The sequence below is a fragment of the Anastrepha obliqua genome, chromosome 1 (genome assembly GCF_027943255.1).
Source record: "Anastrepha obliqua isolate idAnaObli1 chromosome 1, idAnaObli1_1.0, whole genome shotgun sequence".
Lineage (NCBI taxonomy): Eukaryota > Metazoa > Arthropoda > Insecta > Diptera > Tephritidae > Anastrepha > Anastrepha obliqua.
This window is the reverse complement of record NC_072892.1, coordinates 68,309,542-68,331,274: the sequence shown is the minus strand read 5'-3', so window position 1 is coordinate 68,331,274 and position 21,733 is coordinate 68,309,542. Positions and strand designations below refer to the sequence as shown.

Genomic DNA, 21,733 nt, shown 5'->3' with positions numbered 1-21,733 from the left:
TAATTAAAACGTCGCATTCAATATTAAACTTTACCTTTCTCCATACCTCCATAATTTTGCCTATTTGGATAAAAAACAATTAAATCTCTAAAGCGAACTGCCGCTAATTGCTGACCACATCGCAAGTCAAACTTTTAAATTGATTTTTCAACCTTAAACTATTAGATCCATTGTTAATGTTAATTTGTTTGTGTTAATTTGTTTGAATGTTTGGTCATTGTTAATTCAAATTCCATGTTAAGGACATGATGTTCAAGCTATTTATAACTACCTATACAAATTGTTGAAAACCTGTGATGCTGCATACAGCAGACAAATGTCAATGATGCATGACATGATGGGCATCGGAAAAAATGATGTAGTAATTGAAAACAATGATTTTTATCTAACAACAGTGATAATTCGTATTTTTAATCAAAATATTAATATTATAGAATATGGTATAAGCGGAACAGTTTTGTGTTTGAATTGAAATGAGTATATTTTGAGTGAATCTTCTCGATTGTTAGGCCTGAAAAATAATATTGTCCTCTCGCCTAATTCCTCCAATCTAAGTTTGAGAAAATTGGCAGTTTTTTCATGTATTTAAAGTATAATAGGTGTCGGAGTGGCACACATACAGTTTTGTAAAATGTTTCAATCGTTTTAATAATGTAGACGAATTCCTCCAAGGAGGACTTTCACCAAACAACCAACAGCGGGCGTAAGTGTCAGCGCTAAGTATTTCTTATTCCCTCGAAATAGGTTCAGCGGGATTGCTCACAACTTAATCCCAGTAAACTAGCCCTTTCTACTTCGCTGAACCTCACAGCACAATCTCTTCCTCCATTTGACGGAAGTCTCTTATGTTGTGCAATGGTTTATGTAGCTCTGTTCAATATATTGATCTTGGAATGATTCGCTCTGTGGCATTCCAACAAGTATAATAAATTAAAAACTTCAGAACTTGTTAGTTTTCTAATTCATTTTGTTTAAGCTTTGAATTTTAACCCTTTTTCTACTTACGGATCGGGTATCCCAAAAACTTTTTAATTTTGGGGACCAGTTACAAATTTTTAGTGAATGAATTTTTACTTGTGTCAGTTTGCCAGCAAGAGATACAGCTGTTTACAATTTTGTGCTCATACAATAAACAAATAAAAAACTGAGTCTTGAAACATCTGTTAAGGAAATTTTTAAATAACAACAAATCAGCATAGGAAAAGTGCACGAAATATACTTAGCCGAAGGATAACTCCCAAAATTACCTTTTTCATTGTCATATAAAAACGTTTTATTATATACAAATTTTATTTATACATACATATATATGGCATACAATTATTTTATTATATACATGTGATATCCCTATGAATTGTGGTGAATAATGGTGCCAGCAGTGCATATTTGTAAGCTTGACAATTTTCTCTGCAAGATTGCTCATTTAGTAAAAACAAAGTGTGACACCAAATTCATGAACGCACTTATGGTTCGGCCCGCTTAATCAATGGTTCTTGTGTTAACCGCATTTTTAAATAAATGTTTATTTATGTATACATAAGTATATACATATGTATACCTTATACTTATGTATGTAGGTATGTATGTCGCCTTGTAAATAAGGCAACCTTCCGCTGGATGTGCATAGGCATATCAGATTTGCAAAGTCCAACGGCTCTTCCGCCTAATGACTTAGCACCCGCTTCGACTATTTATCGGAATAAAGATGAAGTGTTTTGGACGTTGCTTGAGTTATTGGAAGTTTAGACATTCAGTTGAGACGTTTAGCCACTTACTTATTCTAGGCCCTTAGTTGTTCAGCCACTTATGATTTACATACAATATTTCATGCTTGTTTGTATGTGCACTCACCTTACTAATGTTGTTGCAACCCGTCCACTCACTTGAACACACTTTGAAATGCTGGCTTTGTCACACTCGCTTATGTGCTCTAACTGCAGCCACTGTAAGCTGATGTTGTTTTTATTATTATAGCGACTGTGGTCTATTGTTAATATTTAACAACTATAAGTAGTTGTTGGCATGTTCTTACATACATACATAGATATATATTAGTTGTGGTTGTTGGTGTTAGTTTTCCTTTTGCGGGTTTCACATTTCCGTTGTACAGTTCCGGCGGCACCTAAAGAAGCGCAATACAGCCACTACCACACGGCAACAACGACAATAACAAACCGACGATTTTGTCGTCAGCATTTTGCAAACAACCAACTATACAAAATTATTTACGCATGACATGTTTGTTTTTGCTATATTTGTACATAGTAGTTGAGAGAAAAGGTAGAAAAATGAAAAAATTTGAATAAAAAGTTGAAATGAAAACATTTCCGCCTTCAAGTGTGCCCTAAAAGTCCGCGCATAGAAGGATGGTGGCGGACGGTGACGGATTGGAAAATGTGTTGTCTTGGTTGGTTAGCTTATTTTGGAGCAGCTTTACACGCTTGTTTGCAGTTAAAACTCGATTGTTGTTGTTTTCGTCTTTGCGTTCGCTATATTATTAAAAAGATTTATTTTTGTGATAAAAATGTGTACGAAAAAGAAAAACTAAATGTTGTCAGATGCATACATACATATTTACATGTGGATATCTCTAAATGTACATACATATGTACGTATGTATGTGCCTATGCAAATGTGCATTTGTAAAAAAATTAACTTGGGTACGTGTATTTATAGGCATATTCATATCTGTTATTTTTACATTTGCAATGCGCCATAAACTCCATGTACGTAGTTGTACAAATCGCTAATACCACCACAACACCGCAACCGGCACCGTTCTAGCCACTTCTGCCACTCCAATATACCTACATACATATGTATCTGTACATACATATAAATATATCATAATCACCAGCTCATCGCCAAGTGGGTTGCTGTTGCAGCAGCAGAGTAGTGGCTAACCCCAAATACAACTGAGCGTTACATGCTAAAGATGTTCCTTGAAGTGGTGTAGAGAGGACACCAAAGAATGCACCTACCAGGCAATGGCCCCAATAGTATAACTCACAGTACTGCATAGATAGTGTTGTTGGTATCTCAACGACGACGGAACCGCAGCATATCGCTCTAGTGTGTTGCACCTTTGTTGCAACTGCATTAATATCTGCATATGCGGTAATGCCACTGCGCTTGACTGCGTTAAGCAGGCCGGCAGTCAGCCAGACATCCAAACAACCGAGTCGTATAGCCAGTCAGCCAAAAGCTAAAGAAGCCGAATAGCCAGCCAGCCCACTAACTATTCTTGATGTTCTGCTGTACTTTTTTTAAATATGTTTTGTTGTTGTTTTTCTATATGGCAAACCTTGTATGTGTGACACCTTTGTTCCGTATTCACTTCTTCCAGCCTATACTTAGTTACTTCGGCGTGCTCGCCAACTATTGCTAGATGGTGACTGGTGGCAAGCGGCAGTAGGTAATGCACAAGTGCGATGTTTTCGTGCATTCATTCTGCAAGTGCTTGCGTTCTTGCCTCTTTTGTTTTCTAACTGCGCCTGTGACTTGGGCTCATCTTCGCTGCCGCTATCGCTGCTTGCTGCCATGTTATCTATTTCTTCCACTGTCTATGTTTTTGCGAATTCCGTGCACGTGTGCATATTTTTCAAGCATGTTAGGTGGTTAATACGAGTAACGAACGTCTGACTGCTTCTATCGTTAAGGGGTTTGCAGGGGCGTATGTGTATGCTTCATTTTGATGTTTGATATTTCAAACATACATACGTACCTGCTTGTGCTAAGAGTAAAGAAGAAAAATCTGCGTGTGTTTTCATAACTTCGGGCCTTGCTAATATTTGTTTTTACTGCTTTGCTGTGTGAGCATTTTCATTCTCCAACTATTATAATAATACAATCGGAAATTAAAACTTTGATTAGTAAATATATTGAAAAATAAATAAGATTTTAAATTGCATGTGCTTCTATATCTTGGTTTACAAAAGCAAATGTAAATAATAATTCAATAATCTTTTAAAACCTATAACAACAAACAAGAAATATTCATGTGGTCATTAAAACAGGTTCGAAATAGAAATAAATACGATACAAAAACACTTAGTGATTTTATTAAAAATGCATGCTGTTTAAATTATCCCAGTTTAACACTATGTCCATCATGATTGTCACTGACTTTTTGTATTCTTGATTTGGCATAGAATTGATGATCCTACGGCAGATTTCTGAAGAGTCGTAATTAAATTATCAGTAGTGCAAGTCGTTTTCTTTCTACCACCACGTCGTTCAGTGGATTTTTTGGACTTTACAACAAAAGTTTTGGACCGTCCAAGTGACTCAACGATAAATATGTACTATTTTTTTTTGTTTTCGAAGATTGGCAACAATCCTCCGCTCATGCTGCGGGCGACCCATCTTTGAAAGAAATTCATATTAATTATTAGTTATTAAAAGAACTATCTAATTCGCTACTTACCAATAGAATTCCATTATTGACTTAGTTCGGAAAATTCTTATATTCCATGTTTTTGTTGTTGTAATAAGATATACAATTTCCACATCCCCAAACTGATAGGAACATCGTCACGGTGTCATAGAAGTAGAAAATTGTATAGCCCTGGCGAAGGGCAGCGGAAATGCAATACTCTTACGTGAAAAATAAACAATGTTAGCTATAAGATCAGCGAGGTCCAATAGTGTATGGCAGAGGTTGGCTAGAAGAAGTAATGGCGGGTTCGTGCCGGAGTGATGAGTTCATTAAACACATTGCTTTGGGATTAAATTGGAGTTATACCTAACACGCACACAGTTAATGCTCACGTTCTTGGAAACCTGCAAATGGCATCTCTTTGAACAGCGCTCGAAATTGGTTTCTTGGTCTCAGGTCTTAAATCGTAGCCGTTCACATTCAGTTTATTGCTCCTCTACTGCTCTCGAATCTTTATTTATTTATTTTAATAATCTACGGTACAAATTACCATACAGACTAGACACAAATGCAAAAAAAAGCAACTATAATATTAGCAATCAGTATAAATATAATGTTAAATAACCAAATTTAAATTTTTTACAAAATTAGATCTGGATAATGCAAAATCAAGCAGACAGGTATTACATAATGAATTATAGTCTCGAAGTGAGTGAGCAATGGGTGCATTACTCGCAAATTTAGTCTTAAAATTGTTATTCATAAAAGGGGTAAAAAATGTGAAGACTTCTTTGGGGAACATTATCCGCTCAAGTATATTTGGGAAGTCTACAATGCCATTAACAATACTGAAAATAAACGAAAGTGAAAGGACTGCCCTTCTCTTCTTAGGGAGATTCTAGATTAATTAGCTTTAGCTGAGAATTATAGGATGGAACAGGGGACTCAAATCGGTGGGAACGTAATGCTTGCTTAAAAAATTTTTTTTGAACGCGTTCTATTCTATTAATCGAGAGTTGGTCGTAAGGTCTCCAGGTGATAACAGCGTACTCTAGGTGAGAACGAACAAATGACGTAAACAGAAGTTTATAGGTATACGGATCAGAAAATTCAGTTGTATTGCGACAGATGAAGCCTAGAACCGAATACAATCTTGAAAGAATAAAATTAATGTTGGCACTGAAGGAAAACTTCGTATCGAATAATGCTCCAAGAACCTTAAACTGGTGTCACACAAAAAGAAGTGGCCCTAAGATGCTCCCTTGGGGGACACCTGCAGTAGCAACAAAGTGGTTCAATAAAACTCCATCAATTTTTACCACACACCGTCTGTCCGTCAAATATGATTTAAGCCATTGCAGAAAGGTGGAGTGAAAGCCCAAGCAAACCAACTTGTTTACTCGTGTCTCGTGCGACACTTTGTCAAATGCCTTAGAAAAGTCAGTATATACGCAATCAACTTGGAGCCCTTTATAAAACGATGAAATAAAAAACTCGCTAAAAACAGCGAGATTAGTAGCTGTAGAACTGCTAGTTACAAAACCATGTTGGTTTGGGTTAATTAAAGACTTAACCGCAAAATAAATTTTGTCCTTTACAATGCATTCAAACAGTTTAGAGATAATTGATAGCTTGGAAATTGGCTTATAATTACGAACTTCATTTTACTTGCACTTTTACAAAAAGGTGTAATGATTGATTTTCCTCATGGGGTTTATTGGACCCCTCGAGTATACCTTTTCGAAAGTTTATGAAAAATGCTTTAAGCTTTTGAAACCACATGGACTGATCATTGCTGCTAAAACAACAGGAACATGTGTATAGTATTTGTGATCATTCAACTAATAAAGTTGTCGAGAAACTAGGAAATTTCTTTCTAGGCCTCGAGAAGTCCTCCAATGCTTTCCTCTACCATCTAGTGGTTTCCATTTCATTCCGTCTTATTCTGTTTTCATATTAATGAATGTTTGAACCATTTCTACAAAATAAGTCTCAATCCAATTTGCTTTCACACCCGTTTTATTGCGAACCAAATTTACATTTGCGGTCAAGTTTTAAATTTACTCATAATTTCCTCTTTTACGCATTAATTACATGTTCACACCTTTCAATCTGTACCAACATAAGTTGTTTGGTGTATTTGCAGCAATACTCTCGCTGCTCATGGCACACGAGTAAATTGCAAAATCCCCTGTTATAGCAATTCTATAGTAATACTTACATTACTGACAATGTTCTTAGTTTCACACACATTTGCTATACAAGTGGCTATCCCTGCAACTCTCCCGCACTTTTGTAGTGATATCTCTAGTCAAATATTGGCGGCATGGCATAACAACACGCTGGTCTCGACCAAAGCCAGAGTCAGAGTCAGTGTGAGTTAGACTCACTTGGCTGCAGCCTTGCTTTCTGCCCTTTGCTGTCGACCAACGGCCGTCGACAGTCTGATAAAAATGAATCACACTCGCTGTCGCTACTGCTGCGTGCGTCAACATGCCGGAGCTATTGCTGTTTTACTTACATATGTTGCTGAACCCTACTGCGCTGTCCCTGTTACCACACTTTAATCGAGAATTTCCACTGCAGCAGCACTCAGTCATTCCCCCATTCATTTGTTGTCATCGCTGGTCGTACATACATTTGTATAGTACGAGTACCATTCACCAGCAAGAAAATTTACTAGTTCGAAAACTTGTGAACTAGTGATTTCGTGGCCATGGAAGTTCCCATTCCTTTTATTTTGTACAAATTCAAATTCGATATGATTTTGAACTAAATAAATATAAATACGAACATAAACTAGATCACAATTGAACATTGGGGGGTATGCTATTGTACAATATTTATTAAATGCATACCCACCTGCAATTTACGAAAGTTTACAGTCGCAAAGAGCTTTATTTATTTGCATAAACTGATATGAGATTTGGCCCACTTTTTATGTGGCTTTTGTGTCAGCGTCAGTGAATAGCTTCTTATTATACGCAGGGGGAAAGGTATACAAGGGCCTTCAGTGTGTTTTCTTTTTTAATATTGAGTAAGGGAATAAGTTTTCGCCCTGGTAAAAGAGGTGTCGCTTCTGATACTATTTTTGTGTTTGCTCTAGTAATAAACTCGTGATTTGAAGGTGAGGTCTCGATCGCAGAAGTTGACATTCGTTTAAAGCGTAAAGATCCTTTTTTATTTGACGTCAGAAATGTCTACGTTCGTCCCGAAAAGAACAGCATTTGCGGGAAGTCATGCTTCATTATTACCTTTTATAGAAAAGTGCAGCTGAAACGTGTCGTATATTTATCAATATTTACGGTAATCACGCTCCACCAAATACAACTAGTAAAAAGTGGTTTCGACGCTCCCAAAGTGACAATTTCGACGTGAGTGATAAAGATCGCGAAGGGGCACCGAAAAAATTCGAAGATACTCAACTACAACAATTATTGGATGAAGGCGCATCTCGAACCGTTGATGATACATCTAAAGAGCTGGATGTTGACAGATCAACCGACGATAAACGTTTGCACGCGATGGGAATGGTCCAGAAAGCAGATAACTGGGTGCCACATCAATTGAAGGAGAGGGATTTTAAGAGACGTTTGGTGACGTGGGAGATGCTTCTTGAGCGGCCAAAAATAAAAGGTTTTCTGCATCGCATCGTCACTGGCGATGAAAATTTGATCTATTAAGATAACCAAAAGCGCCGAAAATGTTGGAGCCTGCCAAGTCAACCAGGTCCATCGACAGCAAAAAAAAAATATATATATATATTCATGCTGCAAAGGTTATGTTGTGCATCTGGTGGGATCAGAAGAGTGTCATCTATTATGACCTCCCTAAAATCGGGCTCTCAAAGAAAAGCGGCCGGAATGGGACGGTAGACGCGATAAACTGATTTTGCTGCATGACAACGCCAGGCCACACGTTGCTAAATTGGTCCAGAAATATTTAGAGGGGCTGAATTGGGAAATCTTGCCCCACCCGCCGTATTCCCCAGACATTGTATCTTCGGATTACCATCTGTTCTGATCAATGCAGTCAGGCCTTATTGGAGAGCTGTTCACTTCTTACGACAGCATCGCAAACTGGTTCAATGAATGGATCAAGTCAAAAGAACTCGATTTTTTCGTCAGAGGAATCCGTTTGCTGCCTGAAAGATGAAGTAAAGTTGTAGCTTCCAATGGCACATACTTCACATAATATCATGTATTATTTAATTGTTTAAATAATTCGTAACTTTGGCTATGAAAAGACGGGCCCAATAAATACATGGTCTAATTCTATATGACTAAAGAACAATCTCATAAATGATCGTCTGCGATCGGATTTCTCTTTCGAAAAAATTTTAGACGAAACGAACAATCACCAAGTCATAGTCAGAATAAGGCGTTGGGCCATTGTACTGGTGTCGTTCGTCGGATGTTACATATCATCAACATGTTACATGTGAACACGTTTTGAGTCAATTGAGTCTTAAAAAAGAATTCGCTTAAGGAGTTGATGGTTTTAAATGCTCAATATGTATGTATATATTTACATTCCTTAAACGACATACTTGAACACCAGGAGACAATAAAGACCTCCTAATATTGAGTTTGGAGCGTTTGACTGAAGGCGTATGCATCGGTGGTAATTCCACTTACTTACCTTAACATATTTTGCTTCGTGACAAAACGGAGGTTGTAAAAAGTTGTCTCCCTGAGGGATTGGCATTTCTCTCCCAACCATCTCATTCGCTTTTTCAATATCTAATCTTTAGTATTATTATATCCGGGAACGCAGCAGAGAGTGCCGTGTTTGTGGCACAGCAACAATGTTGTAGACAATGTGACTGTCTGATCTTCAGGTGCTCTTAATAAAGACCCACTCAAATTCCCCACTCCATCTTCTAGCCTTCATTGTTGCAGACTTTCCTGTTATAGGTCCGATTCCCTTTTTGGAAGCCATATGAGGATCATTGTACGGAAGTTCTAGACCAATGGATAACATTCAATTGCCTCGGCTTTGAAACACGCCATAGGGCGGCATAAAACTGTAGGTATCCCCATTTGTAGGACGCTCGGCCAAACATCCAACAATGGATGTGCATGCCAATTATATATGAAACCCTTTTCTTTTAGGTCAGAAAACTTGAAAACAGCGTGGATTCTAGGCGTTTTGTTAGGTGAGCTCGGTAACATCAATTAACGACATCGTCAATTTTGCAAGGACTTAGTAGTAAGGGGAATGTTTATGCTGCTACAACAACAAAAACAACGCCAATAAAATCATCCTTGGGTGAAGCAGAAAATTATGTGACAAAACTTGAATACTTCTCACAAAAAATATAATTAATTTCATTTCCACTTCAGTTTATGCTCACCTACAGTTAAACATCTGATTAAAAGCATTAATTCCCATGCAATTGTTATTATATTAAAGTTCGTTAAATCTTTAACGGCGAATTTAACTCAAGTTAATTTTATGCCAAAAGTGTTGCCCGTACTACAAATAAAAATTTTTTTTGCAACATACGTTCAGGCGCAGCTAGAAAAGAGATCTGCAAACAAAAAGGGATCATTGATTAAGTTTTATAAGACAGAATTTTAATACTGAAAATTTATTAGTAATTTATTTTTAGCCTAAATATGTATAATATCTCTAATAGACGAAGTAAATAATCCCGAATGCTTAAATGCGACCCAAAAATATGAAACTTGCCGAATGCTCTATTTACATAAAAATACAGTCAACCTCTTGTCAGCGGATCTCAAATTTAAGCAAAATTCAGCTGTTTGAGTTAACTCGATTGTAGCGAAAATGATTAATATTTCTGAAACTTAACAGAGCCCTTAACTGTAATTGGGTTTTTAATGAGGAATAGGCTACTACAAACGAAATCCTAATACATGCTTTAAGTTACTAAACTTTCATTTAATTTCAAGCAACGAATCTCTCTTCCATCTCTCTTTTCAACTGCTGAAAATCTAAGCATTACCAGACTAGTTTGCATTTACAGTAATATTAGAACTAACTCTGAACCATAAATTTATTTCAGCAGTTCAAATTCTTCCTGCGGGGGTTTTTCGTTGTTACTGCCGTCGCCGGTCGCTCATAATCAGTACATATCATTTACCACGCTATAATATTATGTGTAGTTTTGTTTTTTTTTGTGTATTTTACTACCATACTTGGTAATTTTCGCTGATAATTTAAGCGCGACACTTTGCTTCTGTTCTCACCATATATTTATAATATTATTAATCATCACTTGCTTTGATTGCATGAATGACTCTTATGCTGTTTGATATGAGTAGTTTCCTTGTTTTTTGATTTTATTTTACTTATTTTATTTTGTTATTGAATTCTTGATTTAATTTACTGCAAGTATATCATTAACATTATAAACACAAACATTTCATTCCCAAGGGATTTTTAATCAGTATTTTGATTATATTTCTTATGTATGGTACATTGCCCCTTTCGCTTCACGCCTTTCAGTGGCATCTCACAAATGTGACAGCTTCTATGTACTATATAAGTATTTTTTCCAAAGCAGCCACATCCAAAGCGACTGAGCACTATAGCACTATTTCATACTTGTTCACTCGTGATCTGCCCTTCTTATCGGGCGCGCAGCTGTCTCCTGGCTTCTGTAACCTGCCGCCGGCACTGCCTATAAGATAGCACACTATGCTCGGTTAAAATGGGTTTCTTTCATTTTTAGGTCTTTGGATTTTTTGTTATTGTCTCTGACGCTTTTGTGTTGCTGCAACAAATATTTTGAGTAGATTTGGCTTCCACGTTTGAATAGCTTCAGTGGATTTTATTTTTATCAACGTCGCAGCAAATTTATTGAAATTGAAATTATGGCCGACAAAATATGGTGAGGCTCACACGCACCGACCGTTGGTATGCAAATAAACACACATATACCTAGTGTATGTATCGGGTTCCACAATCGGAACGTACGAATTTTGTATATAAATTCAAACTCGTTACTATTTTTTTCTTCTATCAATCGTAAGTCAGGGGTTAATTTTTTTCTGGTGAAATTTACGAACAAATTATATTTTGAAATTTTTAACAATTATTATCAGAATTCTGCGTTTTTCAACTGAAAATTATCCTCGCTCTCTAAGCGAATTTGGATTGAACAGCTTGTATCCACTTACAAAATCAAATTAACTCAAAAAATGAAACCTTCTGGTCGAACTTCTCCAATTTGGCTCTGCAAAAGTTTGAAGAAATTCTGAATTTAATTGAACAATCTTCATCGATGAAAATGATCGCCATGTTACCTTGACTGGTGCACGTTATCATACCATTTTGGAGTATTATTTGAAAATCCTACAAGATAATACCAAATGCACAGTTTAGTTATGGATGGTCGGTAGTTGTGTAATTTCGAGAAATTTGTCGGTCGAATGGTCAATCACTCAAGCGATTTAACACCTCGCATTAGTTTTTATGGAGTTACGTTGGGTCGATTTTTGTGCCATCAAGCCAGCAACACCAAAATTGGTGCCAAAGAACCGCACGCCACAAAGTTGCTCGCGACGCATCGACCTACATATTTAATCTAACATGTATGCAACACCTAGAATAAGATTTAACCAGATCGTAATTATTCTACTATTTACATACTTAACAACTAAACAACTAAACAAATTGTTATGACCCTATTGAAACGCCCTTTGTTACTGTATGCAAAGAGTATGAATGTTCGTATGTCCTTCCGTAGTTGATGTTGGTGCCATTGCTCTACGCCGCTGTTCCTGTTGCTTTTTAGTCCCATCTCATTGGATTAGTTTTGCCGCCACAGTTTCAACATTCAAGTTTCTGTTGTTTTTATTTTTTTTATGTTTTCGATTCCTGATTCCAGCATTTATCGTATTTTCTCGTTTTTTCAGTGTAGTTTTGCCGCCAGCGTCATTGTTGAAAATTCAAACTAGACGCCACTGCATGCGTCCATGTATACTTACATACATATATACTCACATACCTACATAGTTACATACATACCTACATATGCGCATGCATGCATTGCCTTTTGTCGACAATGAATGACAGTGGCAATCGTCACCACAAAAGCAACAGTTTTTTTTAGTCCGAGCGCGGGCGGTAAGAATTGTAGGGCGGTATTTGTTGTTGCTGTTGCTGTTACTGCATAAAAAACCGCCACTTTGAATGATAATGTTCGAGTGTCAATCCTTGGCCAAATATTACATTCGGATGGTTCTCATAGGCGTCATGTAAACGGAAGGTTTTTTCAATCTGTCAGACATATATGGTAATCTAATACTTCCTTAATTTTTTCAATTAACGCTCTGTTTAATATAATTTATCGGATTTGTCTGCAAGTATAGTGATTTTGCTTTAGAGTTTATCTAGTCACTTGCTCTGAAAGTGCTGGGTTATCAAAGATCCAAAACGAAATTACGCCAATATCTCTCACAAATCAATGTCGCCAAACGACATTCGAGGAATGGCAGTCCAAGAAAATGTTATGATTGCATTTGAAACCTTGCTCTCGGGAACCCAATGATCCGCCACCGGAAAGCACTGTAATAAAATTTTCATCTTAGAACAAAAACGAAAGAGGGACGTACGGAAATTACTTTATATCAGGTTTTACAAAAATGGTGAACATTTGAAAAAGTCTTGGAATGCTTATAAATTTCTTCATAATGCTATTTCGAAGGTACAGTTTAATTTTTAAGAAAATCTGTAAATGTTTATATGGGGTATGTTTCCGACAGCCTCTAAAAGTATTTTCGAGAAAAAAGCGTTTAAATTGTTAATAAAATTAGCGAAAGATTTTCTGAAAAGCTTTTGAACTGTGCTAAGGGGTTCCTATATCGAAAATGAAGAAGCAGAGCGCAATTAAATTGCACTGCTATTCAAGTTCATCAAGGCTAAGAGGTATCTTTCCTAGCAGTTCGAATCGAAAGAAATTTCGTACGATTCTTTAAATTTGATTCCTTTGGGCACCTAAACGACATTTTTTTCGTTGAACTCATCAAAGGGGCTTTAGCGAAACCAGCTTCAAATTAGAACGGTAGTAGTAATAGACCAGTATGTGACTAGGATATCTCACAAAGATCTTCAACTCGTCCATGGCCACTCTCATAATTTCTGAATAGTGGAAAGCTGGGAGAATGGTCTTACCATGAAAACCTGGGAAACCCGCCAACCAAGGAGAGTCCTATCGTCCGATAACTCCTTTCCTCCATAGTGAAGACACTTGAGACCCTTGTACTCCCGTTCTTTACGAAACACCTGATCCCAGGTACACATCAGCATGTCTTCCGTAAAGTGAACTGTATCTCCACAGCACTTAATGTCATAAACTTACAGATTAATCATGGGCTTAACCTGTACCGCCCCTGCGAGAGAGCTGTCCTAGTAGTGTTGGGTCCATTCAAGGCTTTCGAAAATTAACCATGCAATGCTACTAGATGATATTGAACAGTCGACCCTCCCGCCGGGACTGAAGAGGTGATCCGCGAACTATCTGTGCGGACGTCAATCGGTGTACTTTTTCTAGACCAAAGCTCAGAGTGATGTATTTTTTTTTGTGGAGCCGTGCTTATGCCTTTTAGACACACCAGGTACCTTCGTTCAGGTTGCTCTCTTAATTGCGTATTGGGGTTATACGCTATCGAAAGCATCCATTGGTTTATACCAATGAGGCATCGGGAAATTGCAACATCGTTACTCGATATCGACTTTTCCTCTGTTTGCGTTCGTCTTGAGACTTTCACGCTTTCATGCTTGTCGTTAGTTCTCCCTACGGGAGATCTGTTACAAAATGGCTTCTTTGGGCGTCGCATCCGCTTTACTCTGCTCGTATATCGAAAGGAACTTTACTCGCTATAACGCAGATGGCATCATCAGATACTGTTCAGTACGCTCATGCTACTCTGAGCGCGCTGTCTGTTAGCTTACATCAGGGTGATGTATGACGTACTGACGAGGCATAGTGAACTGAACAACAACAACAACCAGTCCTGTGGTGTAGAAAATTTATTTGTGGCAAAATTTAGATATTGACTTTTATAACTGCGAGTTAGTGAAAACTTGATCTGCTTAGAAACTGGCACGCACCCCGAAAGCCAAGAGATCAAGCCGAAAATACGTTGAACAACATGGGAAAGTTTAATGGGGAGGGAAACAAATATACAAAGACTGATCTTGTCATATGCATATAATTTGTATGCATCCCCGGTAGAAATTTGAAATATAGATATGCACCTCGACCTTAAGGATGTCATTTTCAGGTTTGTTTCATTTAGACTCGGTTTTTTTCAATAAATCTAAGATGATACTAGGCTGAGATAAGCGTACATAAGTGCAACTCTAGGCCGAGATACTTACAGTTTCTTCATACATATGGCATTGTATTCGAGAAGCAAGATGGAGATGAATCGCACATTCTACAAGAGCCATTCGATCAAATCCCGAGCCTATTCAAATAGCTTCGCGGTGCGCAGTGACTGAATCCTCAGTTTGTTCTCAGAAAGATTTATTGGTATATAGGTTGAAACCTTTTAAGATTTTATCGTCCTAATAAGACGATTGCGTAGGTTTTGCCTCTCTATACAATCCAAAGCTTTTGAAAATTTTAACTCAAACGGAGATAAAGCTTTTAATGGGTAGGAACAAGGGCAAACACGGCGAACACTTTACAAAAAACAGAAGAACCGCTGAATATTACTTTCACTCAGTCAACAAACGATAGTACAATTAGAGACACGTAAGAAAGATAAAGAGTTTCTTAACAGGTAAAATTTAAAGACAGCTAATTTTGGAATTCCATTTCAGCTCTGTTAATGTGATCTTATTACATAATTATCTACAAATGACCTCTCAGATTGAAAATGCTTGAGCTACACATTAAACAATACAGATTCTAATTCATTTGATATTTAGTCAATTCAGCATTTGTACGCCTACACAATCGCTATGTTTGAGTGTTATTTTTTTTTTTTTGTTTTTCTGTAGCACATCAATTTACAGACAGTTTTCTATGTTGTGATTGTATTTTCGACACTATGATTTTTATTTATTTTTCTTATTCGCTCCTGTCACCGTCATCGTTACCTTCGCTACCTCCGCTACGAGCCAACTCAATGTTCTTCCATTTCTGCTGCCACTGCCGCTGTTTTCAATCACTCTATACTTCTGTCGTAGTTGAATTTTTTTTTATTTTTTGCGCGCGCTTATTTTTAGCCGTGTGGGTTGTCGAGTTTTTGATTTTTGGATTTTCTTGGCTGCCGAATCTGCTGAATTTCTACCGCCGCAAAATCATTGACACTTCTGTTCTCTTACTTACATCTCTATCCGCTAGGCGCTTGAATGCTGCGCGTACGCACAAAATATTGTAGTTATCAAGTAAATACAATTTTCTCAAAGAATTTATGGGGCACTCGCTCTTGTCACCTACGCGGTTGCCGCTGTTGATCTTCTGGCCTACGCCACCCGCCGGTTGCATAGCCCAGCAGTTGTTTGTCATTGCGTTGCGCGCATTCAAATTTCTTATTATTCGTTTTTTTTTCCTCGTTTGTTTGTGCATTTATTTATGCACGCGTGCGTGTGTCGCTGTTTACTTGTGCTTACATACATATATATGCATCTATGTGCCTGAGTGCGTGTTTATATCATACATTTTACTTTATTCATTCCGCCCACACTGCACTGTCGTGCATTTCCCGTGATTTTCAAAGCCAACCGGAAGAGTAACTTCGAGGAATGTCTTGTGACTGCAAAGTTATTGACATTTTTTGCTGCTGTCGATGCCGCCACTGCGAGTACTCTAGTTCGTTTTTTATTATTGTTGTTCTTGTTGCTGACGCGTCCATGGTGGTTACGAGTTTATTCGAATCTAGCTTTCTATTGTACTAAACTTTTTCCATATCTTCATTTACTCGATGCTGTTATTGCTGTTCTATTTAGTTGCCATTGTGTTCTTTATCACTTGCTGATACCAGGAATGGGCCAAACGAAGTTGCTCCAATTTCCAGCAAGACTTTTTTACAACAACGTTGGTACAGAAACATAAATAAGCAAGCAACAAACTTGGCAAACAAACTGTGAAGGCAGATAACAAAAAATATTATTGTATAATATCATATTCCTGTTGTGTTCGTATATATGTACATATGTGTGTGTGTGTCGTGCCCATATTCTCTAATATGAGTGCCATATATGTTATTATTTAATATTTTCGTCAACGTTCTTCGTTTTCATTCGTCTTCAATATCGTTTTGCGCGCTCGCCCTCGCCTTGTGGCATTCTCTTTAACTTGTGACTTCGCATTGTTGTTGCTCTCATTTGATTGCCTTGTTTGCAAAAAAATATGACAAATGCTTTTAAGTGCGAATTTCAATGACGTGACGCGATCACCAATGCGGTCACTACTATCAGCGTCCTAACCAAAGCTTGACGATTGCTGGCCGCGAAATGCTAAAAAGATAAATAGAACCGAAGTAAATTCTGCAAGGAGCAAAACAAAAGCCATTTAGTCGGAAAGCTTATAGGTGGTAAATTTTAAAGCCTAAATGTAGTAAATAAAAACAATCGTTATACAGCAACAAAAACAACGTGCTCTACTTCCTAATTCTTATATATTCCCATTCTCACCCATATGTTCTTCTTTTCAGCCGCCGCAGTTGAGCGCTTACCGGTCACCGACGCTCCTCAGTTTGCTATCGCACGCCCGACCGTTTGCAACTGTTCGGTATACCAATATCCATTTGAAGCGCTACAAATTGAACTACAACAACATCATCACCTCCTCGACAACCACACTCTACAGCAACGGAAAATGTCCAGCGAAGAGGACAAACCGCCAGCTCCGCCTGTACGTTTGACGAGCAACCGAGGTGGTGATCGAGTCGGTGGTGGTTCCCTAAACACGGGTAGTGGTGTAGGCGGCGGTGGTGGTGGCGGCGATGGGCCACCCGTCGATATGCGTCCATTGCCTAAAGGTAAGTGTGAATGTTTTGTAGAAAAAATGGATTTATATTCAATTACTTTTCAATCATTCGCTCGCGCAGAACCCGATGATCCTGATCGCAAAAAAAAGACATTGAAGAATAAGATAAAAGGCTCAAAGCCCTCGCATACAGACTCTAAGCCAAATATATCATATCCCACGAATTTCGAGCATACTGTGCATGTGGGTTTCGATGCGGTCACCGGGGAATTTACGGTAAGTTGCCATATTCATTCATGTTGACTTATACAGCAGTGGTTATTTTGGTTTTATTTTCCTTTTTTGTTTGTTTTTTCGAATCGCCTCTTAATATGCACACATTGCAATTTTGCATATATATTTCTGCTGCTTATATGCATACTTCATGTTCGTATCGTGAACGCCACTATAAATTTGAGTTTTTCCTGCATTATTGGTTTCTACTTTTTGTTTAATACTCAAAGTGTCAGTAAAAACGAGAAAAATAGAAAATGCGTTATTTTTATTCTCACCTTACCGTAGCATTTCAAAATGCTCTCTTATAAAATCAATCTGCATATTCACTTGGTGACAGCGTTTATTTCAATAATTTAACAAAAATAGAAAAGCAAAAAGATTCTTGAAAATTCTGTAATATGGAAAATATGTAGCGTTCTGAATTTATGGGCCTGGGCGCGCTCTGCTGACTCACCGCAATCATGACTCTCACACTTTCAAGTGCAGCAGAATAAGCATTCTTTCCGATAAAGTTAACTGGTAAACACACATAGATAACAGTGTTTATTCACAAATTCAAATTGTTCTTGTCTAATTTCCGCCAATCTTATTTGGTTGCATATATTTTGTCTGCTGAAGTTAAATTGCGCTAACTGTAATAATTTAGTAAGTGTATCGTTTTTAATAACATATTACTGGCGAAAAATTAAGTCGAAAGTGCCTATGATTGCGCAGATTCATTAAGATTGCAGTACCGTGCGTTTATGCAGAAAACTAAAAGCAAAAACAAATGAACATAAATTAAAATGAGAGCAATAGAACGTGAAGAAGAAAATGAAAGTGTAAGTCAGAGGAAATGCATTAAATATGTATGTGTGTTATGGATTACTTCTATAAACTATTCGCTTGTAAGGTTTTAATTAAAACAATGACAAGAATATGTTACGAAAGTTTGAGGTAATAGTAGAATGTAATACATTGATTCCTGTATTCGTTAGTAGTCTGTAATTTCAAGAAAAAATGTCTATACATCAAATGTAATATAATAATAAACTCTCTCATTTCTCATGGTCTTATTTATTGGACTGGCATAACTAATTACATACGCTACTCATCCCAAAAGCACTTGATATCCATACCTAATAAGCACAGCGATTTTAGCTCAAACTCGAGACGAACTCGTTTTCTCTGATATAACTATCGAGACGATAGCTCGTGAATCCGAATGCATAGGCGAGTCACTTTCGTTAGCGAATCGAGTACTTCTAATTTTTCATATCTTCTTATCAAAAAATTTAGGCGGTGTGGAAATTTTAACACCATTGTAAAAGTAATAGAAGAAAGCAAAAGCATTAAAAAGATTCAAAATAGATTTGTGTTTTATTCAATTAGAAATATCGTGAAAATTCTTCAATAAATGACCATATTTTTATATTTTGTCGGAGTGAGACTATTAGAAATGTTAAAATAAACTTTTTGGAAACTTCCTTACGAAACTGACAGTTTCATATGCTGTACTTGAAAAACTTCTAACTCTGATCGCTTTTGTGAGAGTAACATAACATTCCTCTTGCAGGTACATTCTGCACGTTAACGGATATTTTATTTCCAGCAGATTTATTTACCAAATATGGTAACGGTTTTTAGTAGCAGGTATTCTTTCCACATGCCAGCGTGAAACATCATTAATGCGTCAGTACCTAATTCGAATGCATCAATAGCTAAATCGAGCCGAAATACTGACGTTGCATATTTTTGGGCCCAATATATATTAATAGAAGTACTTTTAGAGTATAGATTGCAACTTATGTAAAATGTGCTTTGAACCAACAATTGACGCTTTACTATACCCCGTATGAGCTACTTCACTCTTTCAAAAAAGTGAATGAACATCAGCTGTTTTGTGCTTATTACAGCTTTGTTACCAACGGTAGATAGATGGAAAGGATTCAATTCCGTACTCTACTCTTAAAAGTATTTCAACTAAATCTTACCAAATAAAAAAGATGATTCGAAAACTTCTCGCTCAGAAATCGGGATCATGTGAAGCAAGCGGAATGAGTTATTCGACCATACTCGTATGGCGAGGCTATGTGAATCGTTTATACAGTGAATACCAGTCAGCATCATCATCATTAGCACTACAGTCTGGTGCAGTCTATTGCTGCCACAATGTTGGTTCGCCCCTCTAGGAGAGTTAGATTACCCATTTACTACGTTCCCTTTCCTTCCACTGGAGTTTCCCACTTTGTGAGATACCAAATCTATGGTCGGGGTTAACAGTTTCACCGCTAGAAGGATTCAAGTTGGGAGATTGACAGTAAGAGGTGATATATTGTACATACATCATGTCTCAAGATCAGTATTCAAGTTGCACTTTCTGAAACCAGTGAATACCAGTCAGAAACCTTAAATTATTCATGGAGAAGTTAATGAGTTTTCAAAATCTTTTCCTAATGTACTCTGCCAGTAGATTGTGGTCCTGTTCTTTATTTCCATTGCAGATCTCTCAGTAGTCCATATTCTCTCTTGAGCGCCCCTTTGGTAGTGTATAGCCCCACTTCATAGGAGGATTTAGAATGTGGTATATAGTATGTATAGATTTTTTTTTTTGCTACTATTTGTCATTGACAAGTTATGTATCAATTTCCACTTTTTTCTTTACGTCTAAAGAAGTTTGATACTATTTTTGTAGCTATGGCATTTAGTTTATCTACGCATTCAGAGACCAATGAGAATTTCAGCCCACATAAAGTCCAAATTATTTAATTAGTGACCCTAAGCGTGTCAATGGATAGAGAGCCTGCTTAGAATATTCAAATAACGATTATTGTTTTTGTAATAGCTTAAAATATTCTGCGAAGAAAGGATAACAGTCCAGGAATTTATGGGGAATGTTTAATAGCGCTACAACAACAAAGGGTATTCTTGGGGAAACCGGATCGAGTTCATAGAAGATATCCAATGTAAATCACTACGTGGACTGAAAAGCGAGTTTAGAGTATTGAACAGTATGGGTAAAGTGTATTTTGTAAAGTGTAAAAGTAAAATTACTTTAAAGGTCCCAAGATTAATCAGTCGTTTTCTCATCTTATAAATAACTAGAGTACGCGAAACGATAAACTGTTCTTCACTTTAAAGTGCCTTTTGACTATTTTTGTTCGCTCAGCAATCCGTCAAACAAATGTCTTAAAATGTCGAAACTACGGCAGCTCACGAGTTATTTATTTGAAAGTTACAATTCGCACTCAAACACTTTGAATCTAGCTAGGAAATTAAAAATATATCGGCTTGAGAGTTTAATAAGCTCTTGAGAGAACGAAAATACGTTAACGCCACTATAAAATGCACGTAGGGTTAGTGGTTAGTTGAGAAAACGGTCATCAAAAGATCAAAATACCTCGTTGGTCACAATAGAATACATGCACATGTACATGAATGCTTCTCGTACCTGCCTTATGAACTTATGACCGCAACAACAACATCGGAACGCACAGCAAGCCCGCCGTAGACAGCCACACGTGCCCCTCACACCCCGAGTTACAACAGTCCCACCGAGAAGCTTCAAGCTTCTGCAATTCAACTGTAACGGACTAACTAGCAAGATAGATGAGATAGTCGACTTTATGAGCCGACACGAAATCTCAATAGCTGCGGTCCAAGAAACCAAGCTGCATGCTAGCTCTTCCCTGATAACCAGGATAGCTATAACGTCCACAGACAATGGTGGTGGCCTAGCGTTCATAGTCCATCGCGCATCACGATATTTGCCATCAAGCCTGCCAAACTTGCATCAGACCACTTTTCCATTGTCGTCTCGATTGAGAGACCTGCCGACTTCGTTTCCGCGAATCATCGGTCTATATTAACTTCAACAAAGCTAATTGGGCCGGCTTCGCGGAATTCACTGAGGACACCTTCGCCGCTATTCCCATCCCCACTGATGTGCGTGTAGGCGAACACGCATCCCCAAGGTATTCACAGCTGCTGCGGCTCGCTTCATCCCTGCTGGAAGGATCAGGGACATACGTCCTAATTTCTCAGCCGAAGCAGCCGTTTTAGCAAATGAGCGTGACCACCTGTGCCAGGTTGATCTCGGCTATACCCGCATAAGGGATCTCAATTCGGAGATTCGGCAACTGGTAATTCAAAACAATCGGACCAAACTGGTTGAGCCCTGAAGACCT

The 21,733-nt window shown here is 37.6% G+C and overlaps 1 protein-coding gene across 5 annotated transcripts in view; it reads left to right on the top strand.

Moving 5' to 3' along the window:
• Nucleotides 1–21,733, top strand: part of LOC129245096 (serine/threonine-protein kinase Pak) — a 35,127-nt gene that overhangs the window by 1,044 nt on the left and 12,350 nt on the right. For 4 of the 5 annotated variants that reach the window (XM_054883098.1, XM_054883090.1, XM_054883081.1 and 1 more), the window contains 2 exons: nucleotides 17,017–17,343; nucleotides 17,413–17,567. In XM_054883098.1, the coding sequence (XP_054739073.1) occupies nucleotides 17,181–17,343; nucleotides 17,413–17,567 (318 nt within the window). In that variant the 5' untranslated portion in view covers nucleotides 17,017–17,180. Of the gene's footprint in view, nucleotides 1–16,794; nucleotides 16,894–17,016; nucleotides 17,344–17,412; nucleotides 17,568–21,733 lie in introns of those variants that run through there. The other variant, XM_054883104.1, reaches the window with a different exon arrangement.